Here is a 17,422-nt window from a genome sequence, read left to right as displayed (position 1 = left end):
ATGTATTTTATATATCCTCATCATTCTACACACAATACCCCATAATTACAAAGTGAAAACAGTGGTTAAGAAAAATGTGCAAATGTATTATAAAAAAACAAACAGACATATCTTATTTACATAAGTATTCAGACCTTTTATGAGACTTGAAATTGACCTCAGGTGCATCCTGTTTCCATTGATCATCCTTGAGATGTTTCTACAACTTGGTAAATTCAATTGACTGGACATGATTGGGGCGGCAGGTAGCCTAGTGGTTAGAGAGTTTGGGCCAGTAACCGAAAGGGTGCAAGATCGAGTCCCCAAGCTGACATGGTAAAAATCTGTTGTTCTGCCTCTGAACAAGGCAGTTAACCCACTGTTCCTAGGCCGTCATTGTAAATAAGAATTTGTTCTTAACTGACTTGCCCAGTTAAAAAAAAAATGTAAAGAGTCATTTGGAAAGGCACACAACTGTCTATATAAAAAGGTTCCACAATTGACAGTGCATGTCAGAGCAAAAACCAAGCCATGAGGTCGAAGGACTTGTCCTTTGAGCTCTAAGACAGGATTGTGTCGAGGCACAGATCTGGAGAAGGGTAAATAGAACAAGTTTGGACCTATCAAGACTCTTCCTAGAGCTGGCCGCCTGGGCAAACTGAGAAATCAGGGAAGAAGACCCTTGGCTCTAGAACCCGATGGCTCTAGAGTTCTTCTGTGGAGATGGGAGAACCTTCCAGAAGGACAACCATCTCTGCAGCACTTCACCAAATCAGGCCTTTATGGTAGAGTGGCCAGACGGAAGCCACTCCTCAGTAAAAGGCACCTGACAGCCCGCTTGGAATTTTCCAAAAAGGCACCTAAAGGACTCTGACCATGAAACAAAAATCGAACGCTTTGGCCTGAATGCCAAGCGTCACATCTTAAGGAAACCAGTCACCATTCCTACAGTGAAGCATGGTGGTGGCAAGCATCATGCTGTGGGGATGTTTTTCAGCAGCAGAGACTGGGAGAAGTCAGGATTGAGGAAAAGATGAATGGGGAAAAGTACAGAGATCCTTGATGCAAACCTGCTCAGGACCTCAGACTAGGGTGAAGGTTCACCTTCCAACAGAACAACAACCCTAAGCACACAGCCAAGACAATGCAGGAGTTGCTTCGGGACAAGTCTCTGAATGTCCTTGAGTGGCCCAGCTAGAGCCCGGACTTGAACCCGATCAAACATTTCTGGAGACATGAAAATAGCTGTGCAGCGACGCTCCCCATCCAACCTGACAGAGCTTGAGAGGATCTGGAGAAAAAAATGGGAGCAACTCCCCAACTACAGATGTAAATGTGATATTTCAGTTAATACATGTGCAAAATGTTCTAAAAACCTGTTTTTGCTTTGTCATTATGGGGTATTGTGTGTGTAGAATGATGAGGATATATATTTATTTTTTTAACCAAAATCAATTTAAGAATAAGGCTGTAACGTAACAAAATGTGGAAAAAGTCAAGGGGTCTGAATACTTTCCAAATGCACTGTATTTGCTTGCTAATGGACACACCTTCCTGTCCGTCTCCAACTGTTTGAACAAAATAGCCTGATCACTGTGTTTAGATGTGGAAATCAAGTGGCCTACCTGGACAAGAAGATGCTTATTTCTCAGAATGAGTTGCCAATTCCTTAAATAAATGCATATTTTTATGCTCATTGCACATTTACAAAACACAGACTAGACAGCTAGCGCATAACAGTCTGGCTAAAATGCTGCTAACGGTACATGGTACTGCAATGCCGCCTGCGACAAACTGAGTTAATTTTCCACATTCATAGATGCTGCAGTCTTAGTATGTTCTGCTCAACATTTTGGGAGTGGAGACATAAAAAGGGTATCGTTATAAAGGTTAAGTTCTCCTCCATTACAGTACAAATAATGTCTCAATGTGTTTCGGTGTCCTTATGACCGATTATGTTAGACCAAACCTCAAATAGCGAGTTGAAACTGCTTGTTGTCAGAGAGGAAGTGGAAGGGGAAGGGGCTTGGTGTCTGTGTGCAAGTGGGGAAAGTACACAGTACAGAAGGAGCGAAGGAGACGAGACCAAAAAGACAAAACACTCATAGAAACGAAAACAATTAAATAATACTTGACTTTTGCAATACAGGTATTTGGAACATTGCGCTAAAACATTAATTTGAAATCATTCAATATACAGCCCGGCCCTAGTTTCCCTCGTGCCTCTTTGGGGTGATGACAACTCAGTTGGGTCAAGGAGGGCGAATATGGCTCACTGGTGTGAGATAGTTGTCTCTCTGTTTGACATGCACTGAAGTACAGGCCTCAACCCCAGAGTCCTGACACCTTACCGAGGGTGTGACTGCATCTGCAGACTCCTCTCCTGCTCCTTCACAAGAGTTGACGATCTGTTTGGGGATTTGAAAACCCAAAAGTCCACAGAGTGGATGAGAAAGGACTATGTTGATGGAAAGTGACACACATCATGGGAGATGTGCTCCTGTGGGATATCCAAAACAACTCCGCATTCTGGTAGTCCAGGTTTGAGCCAAAGTATGGAGAAAGTCATCCTTACAATGCAATCGTCAGGCATGTCAGTGTGATTCTGTGATAACCACTGTGCTTTCTAATATACTACATGTGACAAAAGCACAACTTGTGTGTTGTTTCTGAAACCCTTCTCAGCTCAACAAAAGCACAACTTGTGTGTTGTTTCTGAAACCCTTCTCAGCTCAACAAAAGCACAACTTGTGTGTTGTTTCTGAAACCCTTCTCAGCTCAACAAAAGCACAACTTGTGTGTTGCTTCGGAAACACTTCTCAGCTATCACATACGATTATGTCAGCCCCAGACTACTCACCATGTGATCAAGTGTCTTTCAGAAGCTCATTGCTCCACCGTCCAGAGGAGGAACTCCGCAATCTAGGAACGAAGACAGTGAACAGAATAATTACATATACACTTGAGTCATTTAGCAGACGCTCTTATCCAGAGTGACTTACAGTTAGTGCATTCATCTCAAGATAGCTAGACAACCACATCTCAGTCATAGTAAGTAAGTTTACTCAATAACGTCAGTGCTGGAAAAGTCAAGCGTGAGTGTTAGTTCACGAAATACATTTATTTTTAATTCCAGTTTATACACTGTTCATGTTGACCCTCTCTGCGTAAGTACATAAGAGTGAAACCTTGAGTATACTGTTTAGAAGTATATAGCTAGCATGGCAAGAGGATGATGCTTTCATAGCAACGTCAGAGCTAATAATTATGCACGACAACTGGGACTTAACAATCCCAGTACATTAATATTACCTGCCAATATTGTATGGAAATTGCAAGGGAAATGTTGCAGTGCCTACGCAGGCAGATTGAGGAAAGAGTTAAAAACTGACTGGCCAAGAGGGGTGTGTCGCTATACTATCAGACTGGGTCAGTGTTGAATCCATACAGCCAATGGACCTTTGTGCTACAAGTGCCCTGGTAGGATTACGCAAGAAGCAGACTGGGAAGAATAATTACCTATCTACTACTGTAAAGTTACATGTACAGTGCCTTCGTGTACAGCAGTGGTAGAAAACGCTATCATAGTCAACGTTACAACATTAGCACACTACACCAGTCGGCACAATTTACTATCCGTAACTTAACGTTAACTACCTAACTGCGCAATTTAGGTTATCTAATTTATAACGTTAGCTAGCGACAGTAATATTTAAAAAACGATTTCGTCTAACGTTAGCTAGCTACAGTAGCTACCGTTAGTTGGCGTTATGTCACCGGCTAGCCTAAGCTAACGTAGCTTGCATTGCTAACTAGCTAGCGCGAAGAGCACAAAGCCCATCCCCCACACGGTTGTACGCAAGAGGCTAAGCTAACGTAGTGATTAGCTAGCTAGCCTGGGCACAGCGACGTGGTTTTTCGCTCGCCACTCTCCCGCGACCATGAGGCATTGCTAAACAAGGACTTAGCGGTAGCTAACTAGTTAGTCACAAAAACATATTACAGGGCATACCTTTAAAAAGTGGTCGCAATATTTTGCATTTATTCCTGTGTTCCAACAACAAAACAAAAAAAACAAGATTCGTTCTTATATGAACGGTGCTGGTTAGCTAGCAAGGCTAGTTAGCTGCTCTTTCAAAATGTGTCCCCATAATCCAGTAGCTAGCTACCTACTTTGTCTGAAATCTTTTGATAGATGGCTTCCGCTGTAATCCACGTGTTAAAGCTAAACCATGTTATCTCTTTCCAAAGATTGCAAAATTGATATATCAAGGAAATTAATTAACATTTTAACGCTAATAGATAAGATACAACGCCAGGCGGTTCGAAGCCAACGGCTTCAGACACTCAACACAGTGACGCGACTTTCCCTACAAAAATGGGCAGTCCAGGCAGCTTGCTACAGTATTTCCAAACATCACTCATTGAAGCGAGGCACAGAAAGAAAGCATAGTCACAGAAAGAAGAAGCAGTGACGGCAGTGTACAGGAAAAAAAAAAAAATCTTCCCGAAACGCAAAACGATTAAAACGTATGGTAAACCAATATTGTATTAATTTAGATAATTAGATGCCATACAGTTCTGTGAATGTATATTTTATACAACCAGTCTCTTTGAATGTATTAATATTGTCCATAAAGAAATGGGAGAGTTCAACTACTCAGAATAGAATTATGAAGAAATAGGCAACTCACTTTCACAATCATATACAGTACTTAGAGCAGCACACAAAGGCTCCATCACAGAATAACCATCCCTCCCCTCCTCCCAAATTGGGTTTAAGAACCTTCACTTGGTTCCACCAATCAGATGAGAAGGAAAAAGTATAGAGGCCTCAAGCTTTACAGCCAGCCACCAGTCAAAACAGTGTTTCACCCATCCCCCACCATTGCACATTTTTGCCTGGCTGGGCACCACTAGCCATAGATAAATTACTCCCCACCCTCTATCCTTTGCTGGTCATTCATATTGAGAAAGTCAGTAACACGCGGACATTATTGATGTGTACATATATAACTGTTTTCTATTTGCATACATGTTCCTAAGTGCATTGCACTGTTTTAGCTGGAGATGCTGATCAAAAGATACACGGGAGTAAGATCTTCTGAGAAGCACTGACAAGGCTGTGAAAGCGTCATGGAAGTTGTATATCACCCTGGGATGAGACGTTGAGATGGGATCATTCCATGATTCCTCAGTACATTTTAGATCTACTATAGCTGTATCAAAGATAGGATGACGATAGCACAAGCTTTTCCTGACATAATTAAAAAACTAGACTGAATAGTTAGTACTGATTCAGTGCTAACATATGACTGTTTGCCCCAAGTGAAGATTCTGCTTCATCGCTCCAGACTTCCCTGTGCGAGATGATGACACATCATGAAATGGTGAATGTGGCCAGCAGAAACACACAATAAGCACAACAAGAGGAATAAGTAGTGAGTAGCCAATATACAGCACATCCTTCATTCCATGTTTTTCTTCTTTTTCCCGCCACTATGGAGTACAGGCTCAGCAGGGAGTCTCAGAGGGTCTCTCTCTGCTCTCTCACTCTCTCTCCTACACGTGCACACACATGATGCAAATTCAAATAGATGGAAATGTGATTCATGTTGTGTCTCATGGAATGGACAGCATGTTACACTGCGTCCATGAAGAATTATTTTATTCACTATTCCCCACCACCTAGTCGCAGGGCCTTCTCAGTTCCCGGTGATAATGGTTGCTAGCTGCTTACAGTAATGGATGAAGTGGAAAAAAAGAAACATGAAAAAACCCTGGTAACTAACAGCACAGACAGGGCAAGAGTAAAGCAATAACCAACGCTTCCTATCTCAGTGTCAAAAAAACATGTGCACTTTTTTTCCCTATACCATTATACCTGAATAGCATTTGTTGTTGTTGTCAACAAATTAGGTTGTTGTTGTTTAGTTGGTAATGTTATTGTTGGTTTTAATGTGATTTGAATGTGGTCAGATGATGATCAACTGAAAGTGTAATACTGTACACATGTTCCCATTGGGTGCATCTGGCACATCGGAGGACTGATACTGTGGCTGTTACAGTGCTGGTGCTACAGTACCCGCTGTACTACAGTTCCTTGTATCCCACTGATGTTGTTCCCCTAGCTACTGCCTTTGCTGCTCTGAGCTCTCTCCCTTTGATCCTCCCACCAAATGATCTCAGTAGTCATCTGGCTCAGTGTTAACATCCCAGCAGTGTCCATTAGACTTCCAAGTCTAATATCTTTTAATGTGCCACACACAGATGCCACAGTCTGCACGCACACAACACAGATAAACACACTAAGTGAAGATGTGTGTTTAGAGCACAGTTTTTAGGGTATGGTCACTAGGGTGTGTCTGGGGGGGGGGGGGGGGGGGGGTTGTGTGTTCGTGTGCGTTCTAGTAGGAATTCTGGATTCATGTGCCTGTTTGGGCCAAAACAATTTGTTTCTGTGTAGAAAATATATTGAACATGCAATCGCTAACTGAGCAGCAGCAAGCCAGAAGAATTTACGCATTTGTGTTGTCAGAGAAAGTGTACTGTATTGTACTATTGTGAAATCAAATGTGCATGCATTGTTCACTACTATGTAGCTCAAGGTCAACGCTCCAACAGAGGGCTTAGTACAGAACTGTACATCTCTACATAATTGGTATTTTTCTCACATGCTCCCTCCCTCTCTCCCTCCTCCCCTTTGTGGAAAGCAGAAATATATGCTCCCTCACTCCCACTGTGTGTGGGTGCATTGGCAGCCTCTCTAATCAAATGCAGAGTGCATTCCCCTTTCCCAATGCCAGGGTTTACTCAATGCATTATTCAGCATTGAGTATTCAGCATTCAGAGTCTAACTGTACATGGCTTCAACACCAATTCTCTCCCCCACTAACATAAATCCACTGATCCATATACAGGACATGCATACACGAGTGCTAAAACAAAACCACTAATGTTGAAACCGTAAAGCATTATTTGGGTTAGCACAGTAGCTCCATCTGTTATGGTTATTATGCCATAGCTATGTACTTACAGGGCTGTACTGTAATCTGAGAGTACAATATGTTATATATTAGAAAGATATTGTCTACATTCTACACTGAAAGGTGCTGATTGTGCGGGAGGAATCGGAGCATGTATGTGGGACACGAAGTGATGTATGTTAGGGATTTGAATAGGAATCAAAACACTGCCTGATTATCTGTTGTGTGTGTACCTGCTTGGGTGTGTGTGCGTGTACATGCGTGGGTCTGTGTCTGTGAGGAGGTTGCTGTAGCAGGACTATTAAATGAAGGGCTTGGAATGGATATGAGCACAGCGGTAACTTGTTTAAATATGCAGAGGACCTGTTGGCATTGTGTAATTGCTTGGATACAGCTACGCCAATGAAAGCTTCCGCCGGCTCCCTTGGCGACAGTAGTATTGCGTACATTCTCTTTTTTTTCTCTTTGAGTGTGTGTATGGGTTGGAGGCGGGAGCTGGGGAGGGGGGGGGGGCTAATGAGGGAAAACAGGACAAATCCTTCAAGGCAGAATATCTCCAACACTGCTATAGGCTACTGTGATTGTTCTGTTCCAGATACAGAAGAGTCAATTAGCCGTCGTCGCTCACTATTATGACGTCGACAGCATGACCAGAGCGAGTGGTGCACTTTGGCAATTCATCATAAATCAATGTCAGTGATGCAGCCCAGTGTAGGTCTACTGACAATATGGTATCTAAAAATGAAGGGTTCATTCAAAACCTAAGTATATGTAACGGATGTGAAATGGCTAGCTAGTTAGCGGGTACGCGCTAATAGCATTTCAATCGGTTACGTCACTTGCTCTGAGACCTGAAGTAGGGTTTCCCCTTGCTCTGCAAGGGCCGCGGCTTTTGTGGAGCGATGGGTAACGACGCTTCGTGGGTGTCAGTTGTTGATGTGTGCAGAGGGTCCCTGGTTTGCGCCCGAGGTCGGGGCGAGGGGACGTACTAAAGTTATACTGTTACATATACAGATAAAAAAACATCATCCCCTCAATAATATGTAACTTTCTTTGTGCACATTCAGAACACAGCACTTCCTCATGCACAACGTCAACATGGTGCAATGAATGCATGCTGATTTATCCCCATGAATGAAAGCCTGTGTTATCATCATGCTCATCCTGTCCCCAGCAGCCAGCTGGAGACAGACTACTGCATGGGCTCCAGTGCCTGCTCAGCACTAGTTATTTTTAGCCCAACCAGGGAAAACAAAGGGGAAGAATCGGCTTTCATCTCCCATTACTCTTGTTGCTTCACCTCCAAATCTGGCCCACACAGAAAGTCTCAGATTCTCCTGCGAATCTTCCTCCACCGCAGCTATGTTTAGGCTTAGCCACACATATACAACAAATGCCATTCCTTTTGTACTTGTGTCATGTCATTCCTCCTTTTTGGCGATATTGGGCACGAGTTCTCCCTGTTTCCTCACTATGTGGTTTGGATGGGCATGGTTATTTTTGGGGGCCTAAGAGTGGAGGTCATGGTAAAAAACACATTGTTTTCCAATAGGGAGGCAGCTTCATGCGACTTTTTAAGGCTCCTGAGGGAGGTTGTAAGCTCCTAACACAGAGTTGACGTTACACTGCTGACAGAGGTAGCTTAGTAGCTCATTAGGCAGGGGCTGAATGTCCCTTGGGAGGAGATGATGGAAATACCAGCAGAGGCTGGTAGTGAATGATCGTTATGGATGGAAGACCAGTAATGAGCCAATTAGGATCCAATATTGCTGCATGGCTACAAGGGGTTTCCAAGGGAATCCCCTGAGCAGACCTATAGTATGGAGAACCATGGAGAAGCCACTGAGGATATCTTATAATGCCTTCCTCTAATGTAGCTCTGGATAAATAGAAAAGGAATCAATCATTGCTTTAAGTCAATAATAATAATATAAATAAACAGTATGATAACCCAAATATAGAATACACTGAGTGTACAAAACATTACGAACAACTTCCTTATATTGAGTTGCACCCCCCTTTTCCCTCAGAACAGTTTCAATTCATAAGAGCATGGACTCTACAATCTGTCAAAAGTGTTCCACATGGATGCTGGCACATATAAAATAAAATGTTGACTCCAATGCTTCCACAGTTGTGTCAAGTTGGCTAGATGTCCTTTGTTTGTGGACCATTTTTGATAAACACGGGAAACTGTTGAGCGTGGAAAAACCCAGCGGCGTTGCAGTTCTTGACACACTCAAACCGGTGCGCCTGGCACCTACTACCATACCCCGTTCAAAGTCACTTAAATATTTTGTCATCAGGTGACACCAATAAGGGATCATAGCTTTCACCTGGTCAGTCTATGTCATGGAAAGAGCAGGTGTTCTTAATGTTTTGTACACAATATATACAGAATTTTATATCTAGTGAATTTTATATTCCAAAATTCACATAAATGAATGAAACAATAAATTAGCATATGCCATTTACTTCAATTGAAATGTTCTCAAAATTGTAAAATAAAGATATTTTAGTTGATAATCACAAAGATAATAACAGGAAATCTGGGAAGCTGCTTTGCATTTTTCTGTTTCTATGGCAGCAGAGACACCTTGTGGCAAAACAGGAAAAATATCTCCTGTTCTATAGCTGCAGTGTATACCCTACTAATGAATTGTACTCCAGCACTACAGAGTACTGTACATCAAACTTTCTTCCTTCACACACACACACCGTCACACCTGAGCAAATGCTATAACTGTGTCAGACAGCCATTGGGACAGAAAAAATAGCTGAACATTGAGGCACTCAAATTCAATGTGTCTTGACTTCTTGACCAACTCATTTTAAGCATGGGGTATGGTACTTGTCACTCAAGTTGCCCACGCAGGTATGACAAGCATGCGGTTGACTGGGGTTGGAGTTTAAATAAGAGGTAGCAGGCTTGTCACTGAGAGTCCATGCCGAGTTGGAGAGAGCCACCACTGACAGTTGAATCCCTTCCCCTGGTCCTGGAAGATGAAAACAGTGTACCAGCAAGAGGTAAGACCTACCGGATTTCACACATGTATATTGTTAGCTGACATGTGCAAATGCACAAGGTACCAAGACACACACCAATAGGTGTTGTAACTTGTGGGATGTGTTACAATTAATGAAGTGAACAAGATCATGTACTGCCAGAGGTGCCAATGTTACATGTTTTATGACACTGATTGATACAGACACAATAACTGATAAACGTGAGAACATTAAGATAATTAAATGATTTTGTCACCCCTTACATTTTTTATATCTCATTTGGCACTACATAAAGACTAACCAGTTTTGAGTGGGGGGGAAACAGAGGGCAACACAACACCAACATATGTCGTTTGTATGGTTATATATAAACTGTGACTGATTGTACAACATTTGACGTGTCAAACATCATGTCAACACGATAACTCCATACTTTCCGATTCTCATTCTTCATTCTGTACACCTTTGGTTGTGAAACTACTCCAGTTTCTGCTTCATGCTGGGAGCATTGCAAAGGAGCACGTGTCTTTTTAAAGACTAACCACTGGGACACCTGGCCACAGAACAATAACCACTCAAAGGACAAGGCAGAAAATACGTCCTGAGACATTCTCTAAAAGCAAATGTTGGTGTCCAAGAAGTTAGAGGAAGATTATTAGCATGGGCCAACTTTGAAATGCATTGTGGTTGTAGTGAGTGTAAAAATGCCAGGCCTCGTGGTGAGATTTAGCACCCACTAAACTGTGGAAGATCAAAGCAGAGTCCACAGAGGGATTGTAACTAAAGAAACAAACACCTCACTTTTATTTATCTTATTTTAATGGGTTCATGGTCCTCTGTAGCTCAGTTGGTAGAGCATGGCGCTTATAACGACAAGATAATGCGTTCGATTCCCGGGACCACCTGTAAGTAAAATGCATGCATGACTAAGTCGCTTTTAGTAAAAGTGTCTGCTAAATGGCATATTTTGTTTATTAATATGTAATGTCATCTCCGACTAATTTAGTCTGATCAAAGAGAAACACGCACACATACAAAAGTTCTATAGAGGCCTTAGGTTGCTCTGCCAAAGATTGCCACTTATGTAAGTGTATTTCAAACATCCTTTGAACATCTCGTTTAGCAAGAGAAAAGTATACGTTGGAAAACCGAGATTTCCAACACTTTCTATTGATTTGACCTGACCTGAACAAAAACATCGATACGTCAACAAAGAACGACACTGACACATCCAACAAATTCAGAGGCGGTGTGATTCCGCTGTAATACAAGACTCAATGTTGGGAAAGAATTTGAGAGTAGTAAAGCGTTTGTTCTCGCACGGTCCGCAACGGTAGGAGGACATGGTTCATTAAAGAGATAATGGGAATGTAGAGAGGTACAGTACGTTCTTGCTGTAGCCAGCGTTTTCACAAACCATGGGCATTGAAGCATCATCGCCATCCTTTAGCCACGGACAGAGATCATTTTCTCTCCTGTTACTTCATGTGATGAATAGCGCACACTCAGCAACCGTTACATAATTAGATAACATGGAGGGCATATGGGTTATCCTTAATTATTCTCTCAAAATGGTGGTTACTGTGAACCGTATGCAACCAGCTATAATCAATATGTTCTTATCCATGTTCATGTGTAGGGGTGCTCTATCATGCTTAGCTGAGTACTGTCTCAAATTTCCTCCAGTAAGTCCTGAAGTACTGAAATTAATACATTTACAATTTTAACATTTAAAAAGGAAAATGCATTTTCACTCTAAACATATATGAACTGGCCCATTTCCATAATATATTTTGAATAAATGTGGATAATATATTGTAAGATACATATATTTTACACTGTAGTTTCATTAACAGTGTGTAAATTATAAGAGAGTATTATTGTCAGGAACCTATACGTGGGTACTATAGTTCTTATCAGATCACTAACATTATTATCTGAGAGGTGAAACATATTTGGAATCCATTTTACCCAAATTGTTTTGTGCTTTTGTACGTATGTTTAAATATATCTATTGGTATATTTGACTTAAATTTCATTCATGGGCCAGCTGTTGGGAAGCCCTGCAAGGTCAGGCATTGAATTGGACTCAAACACAGTGCTACATTCCATACTTCACTGGCCATTCCTTGTATCATTAGCGACAAAATCACTTGCCAGTGCAATTTTAACTTCCATGGTGCATGAAGCACAGCTACAAATCTTTTGGACCAGAAGCTTTTAAAAAGCATTTCCAGCATCCATACCCAGGAGCAGGAGCGAAGGGGACACAGTCTTTGTAAGTATTTCCCTGGTTGAATTCAATAAAGGTAGGTTATGCATGCAATTTCAGGCACTCAAGAGGTAACGATTACAGCTATTGATCAAAATTAAAAATAAATGACGCTGTTACGACGTGGCACTTGCAATCATTTAACTTTATTCAACTTCATTTAACTTTAAACCGTCAATCATTTAAGTTGAACTATGTTGATATCCATGCCATTGTCAGTTTAATTTATTTGAGGTTGTGCTATCCAGCAGTGTTTATAGAAGTCTTTGCATTACAACGTTGTCAGTCAGCAACTCATAGACTCATAGACCCATAACTTTTCTGATGTGGGCTGTTTTTTTGGGCTATTTTACTGTTGGTATGGAGACAAGAATATCACACTTTATGTTATGGGAACTTACTTGTTCTGCTAATTATTACAGAAATTGTTTACAATTTGTATTTCTCAATTTGTAAATAATCAAAAGATCAAATCAAACTTTATTTAATGTGCATGTACAATCGCACCACAGTCGAACAGTACAAGGAAGGAGATAAAAAAGCAAACACAAGGCAATAAAAAAACAAGCTTTGTGTTTTATTACAAATTAGCATAATCTCTGTTTAGTATGAAATTTGTTGTCATCCAATGTTTAACCTCCTTGATGCATGCCTCAAGGCAAGCTGCCTGCAAAGTACTGTGGGATTTAAAAGAAAATTACATTTTGAGTGTCATCTGCATAGCTGTGAAAGTGCATGGCATGTCTGCAGATTACATTTCCAAGTGGAAACTATAAATCAACTAATAAGGGTCCAAGCACAGAGCCATGTGGAACACCCAAATAACATTTGGAACATTTAGACAAGCAACAGTCTTCTGTAGAATCGTTGAAAGGAAAGGGAGTTTTGAAATGGGCATATCATTTTTCAAATCACTTTGCTGTTTAGAGATATGCGTTACTAATGTTCAAAATTGGTAGGCCTGTTACAGGGAGAACTTCTTTGACCAGCTTGTTAGGAATAGGGTCAAGTTGGCAAGTGGAAGACTTAGAGCACAGGTGTCAAACTCATTCCACGGGGGGCCGAGTGTCTGCGGGTTTTCGCTCCTCCCTTGTACTTGATTGATGAATTAACATCACTAATTAGTTAGGAACTCCCCACACCTGGTTGTCTAGGGCTTTATTGAAAGGAAAAACCAAAAACCTGCAGACACTAGGCCCTCCGTGGAATGAGTTTGACACCCCTGACTTAGAGCATATGCCAACCCACTGGGCACAGATGTCAGTTCAACGTCTAGTTTTGATTTATATTTGGTTGAGTTGTCAACTGATGTAAATTCAACGTGAAATCAACAAAATATTTCACCATGTCATTGGATGTAGGTTAAAAGTTTGGTGAAAAAAAGACGAAATTCCCTTACATTGATGACTTTGCAAATCCAATAAGGGTTCCACATTGATTCAAGGTCATCACATAGATTTTTTTTTATGACCCTGTTGATTTAACCAGTTTTTACCCAGTGGGAAGGGAGTAAAACAGTTAAAAATATGTACATTTCCGGCCTGTTTTTATTTTCATCTACAACTTAAGATGAGAGAAATAAGATGCATGTGCAGAGGCCAGGGCTATCCTACCATGTCAGTGTAACAGTATAACTTTAGTCCGTCCCTCGCCCCGACCCAGGCGCCCTCTGCACACATCAACAACTGACACCCACGAAGCATCGTTACCCATCGCTCCACAAAAGCCGCGGCCCTTGAAGAGCAAGGGGAACCACTACTTCAAGGTCTCAAAGCGAGTGACGTAACCAATTGAAACGCACCACCGCTAACTAGCTAGCCATTTCACATCCATTACACTCACCCCCCTTTCGGCCTCCTCCTTTTCCGCAGCAACCAGTGAGCCGGGTCAACAGCATCAATGTAACAGTTTAACTTTAGTCCGTCCCCTCGCATCAACCCAGGCGCAAACCAGGGACCCTATGCACACATCAACAACTGACACCCACGAAGCATCGTTACCCATCGCTCCACAAAGGCCAAAGCAGAGTAAGGGGAACCACTACTTCAAGGTCTCAAAGCGAGTGACATAACCGATTGAAACGCTATTAGCGCGCACCACCGCTAACTAGCTAGCCATTTCACATCCATTACACCAGACGCCAATCTTCAAGGTTAGAGGAGTGCGATTTACGCTCTAAATTTTGTGTAGCGTGTTTCAGGGCTCAAGTATCGTTTACCAGGAGACATGAGCTTTGCCCAATTTGATATTGACAAATGCACACGCTGGTAATGCACCACTGCAATCAGGTCATGTAAATGTCTTTGTTCCAAATCATACTTTCAATAAAGGCCTGGCAATCTCCAAAGTGGGACTGCATTGACCCTCACATTACACACTGACCCCTGGACGACCTGAAACATATAAGTCATAACGTCTGGGTCGTATTCATTAGTGCACACCGTAGCAAAAGAAAGCAAAACACTTTTCAACAGACAACAAAAATGATGGCTTCTTAATGAACTACTTCAGGTAGTCCCTCCCTGTTTCAGTCTGTTTTTTGGGGTAGAATGTTAAGTGACGATGCCTTTACTGGACTCGGTGTGCCAGCCATGGCTTGTTGTTGTTGATAAATGAGAGGACACAATGTGTTTGTGTTGACAGGGGTTACGTTCCAATGGTTCATGCTCCAGCAGGTATGTCTTTCATGACAACTTAATCGACATTAACACCGTTCATCCATAATCATCTATTATCCTGTCTCACCTTATTAACGTTTGTTTACCTGGTTGACGCTGCACCTAACCGTCCACTATATTAGAGGAACACTACCATCCTATTCAAGTAATTTAGTCTCGATCCTGGTTATGGTGGAGCTCTACTACCCATGCTTGTTGATGTCTCAGAAGAAATAGGCCTACTTTGTCATTCCTTTTGAATTGTATCAACCTGTTCATATGTTGTCAACAACTTAGAATTGGCTTTCACACAAGGGTAGTGAATTTGACTGCAAAATCACGCAACACAGGTAGACTTTCTTTTGCTCCATCTCTGTATTTGAGTTGCAAAACTGTCTTGAAATAACAGAAGAGCGTCTGTTGCCTTGTGTCTGTGATGGTACATATAAATGCTATATTTCAAACAACAGAGTTCTATTTCAGTGTTGTTTCCATGACACAAAAGTTGGCAAAAGGGGTCATAAGCGGGCTGACTGAAGAGTTCCGGTGATGAAATACTAGGAATTACCATCATTAATCTAATTCGATGTTATAATCGATAATCTGTCATTATGAGTGTGATTCATGCCATTTCATTCCTCAATATCTAACAAATCAATATTGAGAAAAATGTCTAATCTACTGTTGATCTGTCTATCTATACTATCTACATATAGAGTTCAGAGTGATAACGGACTATTATTTTGTGCAGGCCGTTCCAGCAGTCTGTCCGCACCGCTTCTTCTGTGAGCAGAGGAGGTCGTGGGGTGTCTGGGAAGATGTTCTTTGTGACAGGTGCCAAAAGTGCAGGAGGGGCATCATCAGGAGGAGGAGCGACGAGGTACAGTGTCACTGAAAATCACTCCAATTGAATAATAAATGTTCATATATTTTATGCTGACATGCAGTGGATGTTCCCCCAAGTAGGAAACAGACGATGGTTCTCCCCATTTATTAAATTGAGGAACATTTCAAACGATTAAAGTAAAAAATAAGTATTCTTGTAAAATGAATTAAAATGGACTTGACCCCAATCCTGGTCTGACCACTACCTCAGGTCCATCTACCAGAAGTTCCGGGATGTTGACCTGCTGGACAAGAAGACGGTGACGGCTCTGAAAGCTGGGGAGGACCGGGCTATTCTCCTGGGCCTGGCCATGGTCATTGCGTCGATCATGATGTACTTTGTCTTGGGCATCACCATACTACGCTCTTACGCAAGCAGGTATTGCACTATCAATCTGACAGTGGATAATTCTTTGTATATTTTGTAATTTTGGTGAACTCTGCTGTTGCTAATTCTCAAAGACTGCAATTCAATCAACCTGCCTTTGAAGTGTTTATACAGTATGTTTGTTTGTCAGTATTTTTTGTGTGAACACTATGGCACAGCATGCCACCGTATTATGGAGGGTTATCAGTGCATCAATTCTTATCAATTCTAAAATGCAATGTTTAAACGCTAAATTGGAACGTGAAAATTACGCATCTACCTCCGAGGGGTGTCTACCCGGTATTTTTATACCCCGAAATCATTCTGCAATATTATTTGACCACAGAGATAAATATATGTTTACCTGCCACTGTGTAAAATCCTACAATACCTTTGAATTCTTCCCCTCATCTTTCCATATAGTGTGTGGACAGAGGAGAGTGTCTGTATCGTGGTCAACTCCACCATCACGGCAGACGTGAACTGCTCTTACAGCTGTGGCTCGGACTGCTGGAGAGGCTCCAAGTACCCCTGTCTGCAGGTCTACGTCAGTGTCAACACCACGGGCAGGCTCAGCCGCTTATCTCACAACGAGGAGAGCTGGGACTCCAACTTTGAGGTGAACGGAGGGTCAGAATGGAGGCTGTGAATGACTGAATGGTTTGAAATCTATTGCTGTTGGCACAAGCCAGGGTCATGTGGGCCTGCTTCTTCCTGGTCACGTGGTCAGGAAAACTCCTAGAGCTTTGCATGACTCATGATGCTCTATTTCCATATTTAAGTCAACAGGAACACAAGTTTATTTGTACGAATTAATATTCACGTTGGGTATCTGGGGATGCTTACTAAGGCACGCTTAAGGGACCTGAACTAACATCATTGCCACCAACTTTTCTCTTTCAAGTGTTTCTACGTACCAAAGTGCCAGAAGGACACTGCAGCCATGCACCACATGATCGTGAACATCTCAGAACGCCTGAAGCCGCACCAGCAGGTGCCCTGCTATTACGACCCCAGCGACCAGCAGGAGAGCGCCCTCCTGACCCGACTGTACGGCCACAGCGCTGTCTTCTACTCGCTCTTCTGGCCCTCCTGCATGCTCACGGGGGGCACTGCCATCATCTTCATGGTCAAACTCACCCAGTACCTCTCCATTATGTGTGAGCAGGTAGTCAAGATCAAGAGGTGAAGCTTGCTGGCGCAATAACTGAGAGCGACAAACATGGTCTCCAGTCCAGACAGATAATGACATGAAAGGGATTGTTTTAAC

General features: G+C 42.1%; 2 protein-coding genes across 4 annotated transcripts in view; one reads left to right on the top strand and one right to left on the bottom strand.

Annotated features, from left to right (window-relative positions):
* Positions 1-4,339, bottom strand: part of LOC120055758 (F-box-like/WD repeat-containing protein TBL1XR1) — a 38,060-nt gene extending 33,721 nt beyond the window's left edge. The window contains exons 1-3 of one of the 3 annotated variants that reach the window (XM_039003707.1): positions 4,153-4,339; positions 3,992-4,026; positions 2,840-2,901 (exon numbers count right to left, since the gene is read on the bottom strand). The gene's annotated coding sequence lies outside the window, so the exon portion shown is untranslated. Of the gene's footprint in view, positions 1-2,839; positions 2,902-3,991 lie in introns of all 3 variants that reach the window. The other 2 variants (XM_039003705.1, XM_039003704.1) reach the window with 2 other exon arrangements.
* A 7,673-nt stretch (positions 4,340-12,012) lies between these two features.
* Positions 12,013-17,422, top strand: LOC120056260 (calcium-activated potassium channel subunit beta-2-like). Its single transcript, XM_039004510.1, has 5 exons — positions 12,013-12,041; positions 15,652-15,780; positions 15,997-16,164; positions 16,576-16,771; positions 17,057-17,422. Exons 1-5 carry the CDS (start codon positions 12,013-12,015, stop codon positions 17,339-17,341), a joined length of 807 nt encoding a protein of 268 aa, XP_038860438.1. The 3' UTR covers positions 17,342-17,422.

This window comes from Salvelinus namaycush, chromosome 11 (genome assembly GCF_016432855.1).
Source record: "Salvelinus namaycush isolate Seneca chromosome 11, SaNama_1.0, whole genome shotgun sequence".
Taxonomy (NCBI): domain Eukaryota; kingdom Metazoa; phylum Chordata; class Actinopteri; order Salmoniformes; family Salmonidae; genus Salvelinus; species Salvelinus namaycush.
Note: the sequence above shows the minus strand (reverse complement) of the source record. Positions and strands in the feature narration are given on the sequence as shown.

Excerpts from the sequence above, each read along its gene's own strand:
- LOC120056260 (XM_039004510.1), top strand. The coding sequence starts at position 12,013 with ATGGGCCAGCTGTTGGGAAGCCCTGCAAG. Across the intron at positions 15,781-15,996 it reads TCAGGAGGAGGAGCGACGAG|GTCCATCTACCAGAAGTTCC; the intron begins GTACAGTGTCAC and ends CCACTACCTCAG. Across the intron at positions 16,165-16,575 it reads CTACGCTCTTACGCAAGCAG|TGTGTGGACAGAGGAGAGTG; the intron begins GTATTGCACTAT and ends CTTTCCATATAG.